This window comes from Diorhabda carinulata, chromosome 9 (genome assembly GCF_026250575.1).
Source record: "Diorhabda carinulata isolate Delta chromosome 9, icDioCari1.1, whole genome shotgun sequence".
NCBI classification, from domain to species: domain Eukaryota; kingdom Metazoa; phylum Arthropoda; class Insecta; order Coleoptera; family Chrysomelidae; genus Diorhabda; species Diorhabda carinulata.
The window spans coordinates 6,659,140-6,668,644 of NC_079468.1; the positions used below are offsets into that span (position 1 = coordinate 6,659,140).

At 31.0% G+C, this 9,505-nt stretch overlaps 2 protein-coding genes across 2 annotated transcripts; one reads left to right on the top strand and one right to left on the bottom strand.

The window, feature by feature from the left end:
• Positions 1 to 2,067: 2,067 nt before the first annotated feature.
• LOC130898073 (uncharacterized) lies at positions 2,068 to 6,575 on the bottom strand. Its single transcript, XM_057807117.1, has 3 exons — positions 6,533 to 6,575; positions 2,478 to 2,630; positions 2,068 to 2,419 (listed from the first exon to the last, which is right to left on the bottom strand). Exons 1-3 carry the CDS (start codon positions 6,554 to 6,556, stop codon positions 2,141 to 2,143), a joined length of 456 nt encoding a protein of 151 aa, XP_057663100.1. The 5' UTR covers positions 6,557 to 6,575; the 3' UTR covers positions 2,068 to 2,140.
• A 1,684-nt stretch (positions 6,576 to 8,259) lies between these two features.
• Positions 8,260 to 9,378, top strand: LOC130897775 (leukocyte receptor cluster member 1 homolog). The gene is made up of 3 exons (XM_057806673.1): positions 8,260 to 8,343; positions 8,397 to 8,496; positions 8,614 to 9,378. The coding sequence occupies exons 1-3, from the start codon at positions 8,321 to 8,323 to the stop codon at positions 9,340 to 9,342; spliced, it is 852 nt and encodes a 283-aa protein (XP_057662656.1). The 5' UTR covers positions 8,260 to 8,320; the 3' UTR covers positions 9,343 to 9,378.
• Positions 9,379 to 9,505: the final 127 nt, after the last annotated feature.

The following is a 9,505-nucleotide window of genomic DNA, read 5'->3' on the forward strand; positions in this document are numbered from 1 at the left end:
AACAAGATTTACAAAGCTGTTAAACTTTGAGAGAAATAATGTTCAATAGAATTAAGTATTTCAAATAACAAAAAAAGATTATTCAGATCAAATAAAGGCTAATATAAAACTGATCAAAGAATAATCATACAAAACGGTATGTAACAAAAAGATAGAGAAATACAAAAGATAATCAAAATAAGAGCAGATGAAGAAAATTAAAAAAGGAATGTCGATTGACCTAAGCAGATTAAGAGCTAGATACTGGTAGGAAAAGACGGGAAATAAGGGAAGTTCCGGCAGGCGAGAAGTATTATGGGGACTGATCCACCCCAACAAGAGAATCTAGAGAGCTTTTTGCGGCGCAACCCCACTAGGGGAGTTGAGCCATTATTATTAATATTATTTATTAAACATTAGTTGTGAATATATAGAGCAGCTTGGATTTCAGAAGATTATTTTTAATTCTGTTCTTTTTATTCAAAATCATAAATCTTCTGGATAGGGTATGTTTGATATAAAAAATTTAATATTATTAACAATGAAATATAAAACTGTTGTGCAATACATTATTTGTGATTTTTCTTGTATTAGAAAATTTTTCCCTGCCAAGCACAATAGAAATGTTTTATTTTTTGCTGATTTGCAGTTTTAAAAACTCATCTGATCATTTTGGTTGATTTATTGTTTTTGTTTTCAACTTTATAATGAAATTGGGTTTATTGAATCATGGAATAATCTTATTACATTATAGTCATCAATCTTTTCTTCTCTAACATACTGTCGGAAGTCATTTATTTACACTAGAAATTGTTGTATACAAATAATTTTGAATGCGATTCCATTTTGTAGAACATTTGCACTTACTGAACACACTGTTTACACCAACACAACTTACACTGTCTTAACGCGGGTTTCGATAATCAAGTTATCATTTATATGAGACTGAAGGTAAACTAAAACCTATTAACTTGACTTACCAAATTTTCCTACCAATAAACTTTCACCCGCGAAAATTAATTCTAGCGGGAAAACCTCCTAGGCGGGAATCTTCCTGGACTACTAAACTATACAGTGAGCTGTAAGGGAGGTTTCCCCGCTGGAATTAATTTTCGCGGGAGTAAGTTTATTGGTGGGAAGTTAGTATAAAACAGTCAGTCTCTGAAGATCATAACTTGGTTATCGAAACGCGCGTCAGACAGTGTAATTGTGAGTGTTAGTTTAAACAGTGTGTTCAGTATAAATATCACCAACAGTTTCAGAAATTTCAACTTAACATTTGAACTTGCTTATGATGGTAATCCTGATTTATTCGGTATTTTCTCGGTTTCTTTGGATGAATGCTGTTAAAAATGGATGAATTTCTTGTAGTTACTTTCAGATCTCTTTATCCTTTGATTGCTGAACCGAAATTTGGATTATTTTTCATGTTTTTTGGAACGATATATGGTTTATTTCTTTGTTTACTAGCAAAGTACTAGGTTGCTTTGTACGTTGTTCTACTTGTTATGTTATTTGTTTTTTCTTTTTGGTTTTTTTGCCAATTTCCTTTAGTTCTTATTTATAGCTGGATTTTGGTGATATCTTTAAAGAATCTTATTATTCTTCCAAAAACACAATCAAGACTTGTCAGTAGTTGAATCTATTATGCTTCAGTAACCGATAAAGAATTCGTCTATATTACACTTTTTACCAATTTCTCATGTTCTCAAAAGGTTACTACTAGTAAGGTGACATTTAAACACTCTAAATACCATAATTATTGGAAAAGTCTGATAAATTTTCAGACTGAAATAGTAACTTCAGCAATGTTGGAAAACCATATATAGTAAATTTTATGATTGGATATTTTGAGTATTTGTATGAATATAGCCTTTTTGTTTGGTTAAGATCCTAACCAATCTACATCCTACATCTATGCATAGAAAATAGTCTGATAAAATTAAATTTCTATTTTTATTAAATAATACAAAAAAACTTTATGAAGAAAAATGATCAAAATCGAGGCTGTTTATGAGAAAAAAGTTTTATTGGGGCGATATATTTGATAAATTCGCTATTGTAATAGCATATTTAAAAATCTTCTAATTCAATAGCAACAGCACTAAGCTTTATTTTTAGCAACAAGTAACATTAAAATGTCACTAATGGTCTATAAAATTCATTTTGATATTTTGTACACAGTGGCTGTATCTTTAAATGTAACGCATTTAGGCTTTTCCTCTGGTGCAATTCTGTTTGATAAAATCGAAAGTCTTCTTAGACTGTTTCGGAAACTATTAATTCTTGACAAATTAGACTGATTCACTAAGTTGGTTCTAATTGTGTTATTTATTAAATCAAGTGTTATTTCTGGTATTCTTTCCACTTTAAATAAAGGGTTGTCACTAAGCCATTTCATCAATTTACGTAAAATTTCAATTTGATCCTCAACATCTACCTGAAACAAACTTATTTAAAATAAATAGTATTTTATAGCGATATAATGTTGAACTTACCTTTGTTAGTGCCTGGCGGATTTTGTATTCTTGTTTTAGGGAAAGAATAACTAATGTCACCTTTTTTGTACACAGCCAGTTATATTTTGACTTATGGTTCCATTGTTCGATTTCTGCGTGCTTAATTTGTTGAATTTCCATTAGAATTTGTACCTAAATGAAAAAAAACTAGTTTTAAACAAAAAATAATAATAAAAAATATTTTTATATGTTTAGTTGGGATGGATAAAAGAATTTTATAACAAGATAAAAATCTTACTGTACTAACTTTACATTGCTGTTATTTAATGACGCAGAAAAAACAGTAAAAGTTACACAAAACACATGGAGATAAATAATATTTGCAACTGATGACCTAGTAATTAAAAGGTAAGTTATGAATTGAAGCTCTTCTATATTCACCATAAAAAATCACATCAATATTTTATTATCAATATTGTAGACAACTCAATTTTCTACAACTTTTGTATTTACCATTTTTTTACTCCTTGAACTGTTTTCGAGATACAGGGCTTAGAGCGCAAGGTCAGAGAATTATCTGAGGTCAACTAGTAGTCCCGATCAAAAACGCCTAATAATAAGGTTATAATCTATTGCTGAATATATAATTATCATTTTTTATTAACTTTTAGATGAAATCCAATCCTTTTTTCTAATAATTGTAAAATTTATCATGTCAATAACACTCATAATCTCTTTCGGTAATTGAAAAATTACAAAGGGACATACTTACATTGTAATTATATTCTTATTTACACTAATAGCATTTGAAAAAGAAAACTTCGGTTCTGAAATCTGTGGATAGTATCAATCATCTCCGTTATGCATTATACGTCAAGTCAACAAAGTCTAATAAACCTGTGCAGGTATCAAATATTCCACCAACGAGTGGAGCAGCTCACCAACATACGGGCTGGACAATACGTACGAATTCCTTGAACCTATCATGACTATTTTACCACCTGCGTCAGATGAATTACTCAATACAATATTCTATAACTATAAAAGTGGCTGTAGCTAAAGATATGGATGCAGGAAATCAGGAGTTACACTGCTCTTTCCTGTGCGGCCAGTGTAATGGACAAGCTTGTCTCACTGCTGAACCATTTAAGACCGATATTAATGATGATAGAACCTTTGACCCAGAAACCATGAATGACTTTGAAGACGAATGTCGTTGAAGACGGTAATGAAGAGGAATTTGAAATTCTGCAGCGGAGGTACGATGGAGAAGATGAAGAAGAAGAGAATTGAAACTTTTATTAATTTTGACAATAATAAATCTATAAAACAATAATTCAAAATGTATTTCTTTTCTTTTTTATTTATATAGAAAGAATACATTCAGCAATAACCTTAATATTACGAGTTTTTGATCGGGACTACTAGTTGACCTTGGATAATTCTCTGACCACGCGCTCTACGCCTTGTATCTCGAAAATAATTCAAGGAATAGAAAAATGTTAAATACAAAAGTTGTAAAGAATTGAATTGTCTATAATATTGATAAGAAATACAAATACAAACCCATAGAAAACGAGATATTTGCAAAAAATGTAAAAAAAATCGATTTTTGTGACCTTTGACCCCCGACTTTAAAACTTGCGACCATCCAATTATATGTGAATTTTGAGAATAGTTTTAGGATGCCAAAATACAAGTTTTTACGTGGTAATATACTGGGTACGTCTATTTTCTATGATATCCACCTAATTTGGACTGGACTGTAGGTCTGGTGAATAAAATCAAACTCAGTCTCCCCAATTCATACTACACTCTGCTTCAGTTATATCTATCAAACAGATCCTTCAGACAAGGGCGAATCCAGCTTTGGCGCCAGGAGGTGGTCACACAGTCGTGGTCAAGTCAAGAACTTATAATTTAATTTTGATAACAATGGATACAAGTAAAAAGCAGGTATTTTATTATTGTACGTACATACTATACTCAAACATATTTATTCTTTATTGTACACTTGAAAAACACATAATAACTTGTACATATTGCCATCTTCTCTTGAAGACATCCATAGAAGCACTACCACGCACGGAATAAGGCAACCTATTTATATTCCATAACCGTGGTGAATGATTTGTCATAACAGCTAGAGGTAAGATGCAAAACTCCGCAAAAGTGAAGAGGTGGTCGACAAGGGTTTCCAACAAACAAAATAGAAACAGACAAAAAATATATATATATATATATATATATATATATATATATATATATATATATATATATTTAAATAACAAAATCAATTTTTCTTTTGCGTCTCCTCCCGAAACGCGTTATTGCATCATTTACGTCAATGGGTATGTTTTTATGAACGTGAAGAAGTGCCAGTCCGGTTAGGCGAACTTCAACCATTGAAGATCTTAGCCACGATTTAATTCTGCGCAACGTAGAGAAAGACCTTTCTGCTGTCGCTACACTGACAGGTAGTGTAGCCAACATAAAAAATTCCTTATATCAGGATACATATCGATGCCACAATTCAAAATAAGATCAGAAATCGACTGTGGTATGTCCTGGCTCCGCTACCACGGCTGCCACTTCACCATTCACAGCCGTTATTCATTTACAATGACAGAAACTGGAGTGCTATCTAGTAATAATGTATAGTCGGTAGCTAGTTGTTTCGCAGTTTCAATGTCTTCATTACTATATTCGCTTTTTGCCATGAAAACGCTTAACTGAAACAAATTAAGTACATCAGGAGAAGGCGGTTCTGGAGATCACTTATTATTGAATCTAGAAGAGGGATGTATATAGCTCTGCGAAAATACTCTTCAGCAGATTGAGCAGGTTGGTTATTGGCTCTATGTATTTGTTTTGATACTATTAAGGGGCATTTAATTTCTACATCTAACTGCTCAGTTACTTCTTTAGCCTCTTCAAAAAGCTGTCGGTATTACGGATTACGTCCACATTTTATATATATAAAATCATTATGTTCAATTAGTGGTCCAATTAAGTCCTGGAACCAGCCAAGGGGGGCTCAGAACAAAAATTAGTGATAAGAACTCTGAATTTCAACCTATTAAGGCTGGAGCGTCCTAGGGCTAATCATGTACATGGTATATACATTCCAACCTCAAATTACACTATGACAAGCACATTTGCTGATGACAGTAATACTGGCTATACACGAGGATCCAATAATAGCTTCTGCCATCTCAAAGACCACTTATTCCAGATCGAAAGATGGAGAATAAAAATTAACGAAAACAAATCCCAGCACATAACATAACCCTAAGAAAAAGTCAATGTTCTCCAGTTACTATATATTAACAACATAGTGCTACCTGTAATTTCTTGTGTTAAATACCTGGGATTACTCTTATACTTTAAACTCAATATACTATAGCCAACAGAATAGCTCATAGAAAATGTATTGCCGATTGCTGTTAATAGTACAAAAAAATATGACCGGACTATTATAACAAAATTCCTGAGACAAAACAATTCAACATTACCTATATCGAAAAAAAAATGTTTTCGTGACTTTTGCAAATTATTCTGTTTTAGTACTAATATAAAATAAAATTTTCTTAATATTATTTGTTATATGTTTGGCCACAAATAATATTTTTAATTGAATGAATTATAATTAAAAAATTCTTATTATTGTCCCTGTTCTTACTGATTAATTTCAGTATTAATAAAATAATAATAAAGTAGGGTACTCAAATATTGTGGTGAGAGCCCAGCGGAACACTTATGATAATGATTAAAATATATACTACTAGATGGAAATTACGTTTGTTGGCAATTTTATATTACTATATTCAGAAATTTCTATTTGGACTCTGCAATTAATTTGAAAATACAAACAAATATATCAAAAGTTCACCCTTGTATTATGTTGAACTGTAATATTATACAACTCCTAAAAACATTGTGGTAAGGTTATTCAGACACTTATCAAATTTTGACCATTACCAAATTAAATAGAAATGTTTATTAGAAGAAACTAGGTTGTCAAAATATTATTTCGACACAAATCACCCCATTCCAGCACTATTATTAAATCTAAGAAAATAATTTGGCTTTACCTGCTCAATAAATTCAGAAATCATTTCAGGCAACTCACACCACTGATTCAGATCTCATACAGAATTATTACCAGTTTTTGGATGTGTTGATTAGTTAAGTAAATAGTATGGATATTAAATTATTCACGGATAAGAGAAAATTAATAAAATAAACGAACTTAATTAAAATGATAAAAGTATATTAAATGTAGTGGAGTAAACAAAAATTAATTATTAAACAATATAAAAGAATATCATAAAAACTGGTAATATTAGGAATGAGTTTGATTGGATTTGGAAAAAAGATTGATATATAAAATTTATTGCAAGGTACATTAAAGAAGATAAGAAGGGTGCATCTTTTTTCAAGTTTTAGGGACTCATGATACAACATTCTGAATTATGTATTTAGAAGATTTTTAACTCGAACTTGATAAATTCTTATTCTCTCTTCAATTAAGAGGTTGAAGGGGGATGCCAGCTATCACTCCCAAGGCCTCAGCCAAGACATAAATTTCTAGATCCCAACTAATCTTCTCTTCAGTTGTTTATTATTAGTAACTGAACCCAAGGGAAGCAAAGTGGATCATAGATGGAGCAACAGATGCCAGGATTCCTCTTTTGGAAGCTTTTGGGCCACCCTCATTGAACATAAGACTGGACAAGGCAGATATTGTTTCCTCCACTTTTTCCAGTGTATATGATCTGAGAAAGAGAACTTTCAATCGAACCATACTCCTTGGTATTTTATAGACATCTTTGGGTTGATTTCAATTTCCTGAATGTTGAAAGATATGGGATTCTCCTAGTACCAGATTTGCTTTTTCCATAATTTCGTGTCTTATTTATCAAAAACTATGTCATCAGTGAAGCCTACTAGGGTAAAGTATTTTGGCCTGTCTTTCCTTAACAGATCACCATCTAAAATTTTCCACCACTGTTTACTTCTATATTTTCTTTCATCACTTTATATTTGACTATAATTTCTCAATCAGAAAGGTATGATGTAAGTAAATCTTCATCAATTCCTCTACTTCTTAGTTCATTCAGGATTTGCCAGGAAGCATTACTAAAGGCATATCTTACATCTAAAGTTATCACAGCGCATATTTCCGGATTTGGGGAGAAAAATTCCAAGCCTGTTTCACAATTTTTATTACTTCTTTGATAGCATCTAGTTTGCCTCTCTTCTCTTATGCCATATTGTTTTTCTGCAAATCCAACAGTACGTTTCAGTTCTTGCTCCAGTCTAGCCAGAATGTTCAAATAATTTCCCTTCCGACATCTAAAAGACATATAAGTAGATATGAATAAGCTTCCTCTGATGCATTTTCACTTTTGACAAACAACAAATAATTAAGATTTCCGGTGATTTTGATATTATTAAAGCTTGTAAAAATTTTCAATCTCTTGTAATTCAATATTCAAATTGACTTTGATAGAAATATTTCAATATCAAAATCACCGGAAATCTTAATTAATTATTTCCCAGACGATAAATACATAAGTATTCGAAAGCTCGGAAAATATTTTGAAGTTAGTCCACTTTGGTATTTCCTGGCCACATTCCCAATAAAAAACTACTCATAATATAGCTGGCAAAGACTTCTTTATAATTATATATAGTAACAGACAAATATTGAAAAGAATGATTGTCGACCCTAAAAATGCTATACGAAATAGCGACAATTAACTCAGAAAAGCATTGGGTAAATTATAGACATTATGCTGTAATAAGAAAGAAGAAAAACACGTCAAAATTTATAGGAGGTTATGTCAAAACGTCAAAAGATATAAACATTTAAAATTATGAATATTTTGCCTAAAAAACGGTAAATATTGAAGCTTATTTAAAAAAACTGCAATTTTACGATTAAATTTTCAGATGGCATGTTCGCACAAAAGATAATATTGCAAGAGTTAGAAGAGATGAAGCAAAAGCTTTGGAAGAGGAAAAGGCTCGTGAAGAAAGGATAAAACTTGCTGTAAGTTCAATCTATTAAAAAAATGAAAAATCTCTATTATTTTTGTATAAACAATTCATATACATCATTTACAAGTTTGAATAAAGAAGTTACTAAGTGCATAAATTATTTTTTTAGGAACGGGAAGCTAGAAGAAAATTACTACTAAGTAAGAGCCGTAATACAACAGGGTATTTACCACTTGATTCCAAAATAAAAGAAGATGCAGGAGATAACAAACATATTAATTTTTTTGAAGAGCTAGAAGAAGGCAATGCTGAATTAAAAGAAGTAAATGTTGAACATGAAAAGGAAAAGAAAGAGGAAAGGGAGAAATATGAAAAACAGATTGGTTATTTAACTTATCTCGGACAAGATACTAATGAAGCATTAGGCAAAAAAAGTTGGTACAACATTGCCCCAGATAGATCAGAAGTTAAAGTTGAAGTGAATTTAAAAAGTAAAATACGTGAAGATCCACTACATGTTATGAAAAAGTATACCAATGATAAAAAAGACACAAAAGACATGAGCTTAAGCAATAACAGAATCAAACAACCCCTAATACACACAAAAGAATCTGATAGAAAACATAAAAAACACAAGAAGCATAAGAGACAAAGGTCAAGTTCCTCTGATTCTGATGAATCTGAAAGTAAACGAAATAAACAAAGGGAACTTGAACTACTTAGAATGAAAAGACTGAAAAGAGAAAATGAAGAAAGGTCAAAAGCTAATGCACTTTTGTCAAAATTGAATGATACACATCAAAAGGATGAAGATACTACAGATGCAACCAACTTTAAAGCAAAATATAATGCACAGTTTAATCCTCATTTAGCTAAACAAAATTATATGCTTCAATAAAAAAATGTATATACTTCATTAAAGCTGCAATAGAAATTTGTTTTTTTTTTGTCATAATATACCATGGAATTAGACTAGCGATCAATATTATGGATAACTTGAAAGTTATGGAACCAATTGTGATATTCAATCAAGTACATGAAATACTGTAGAACAATCAGAT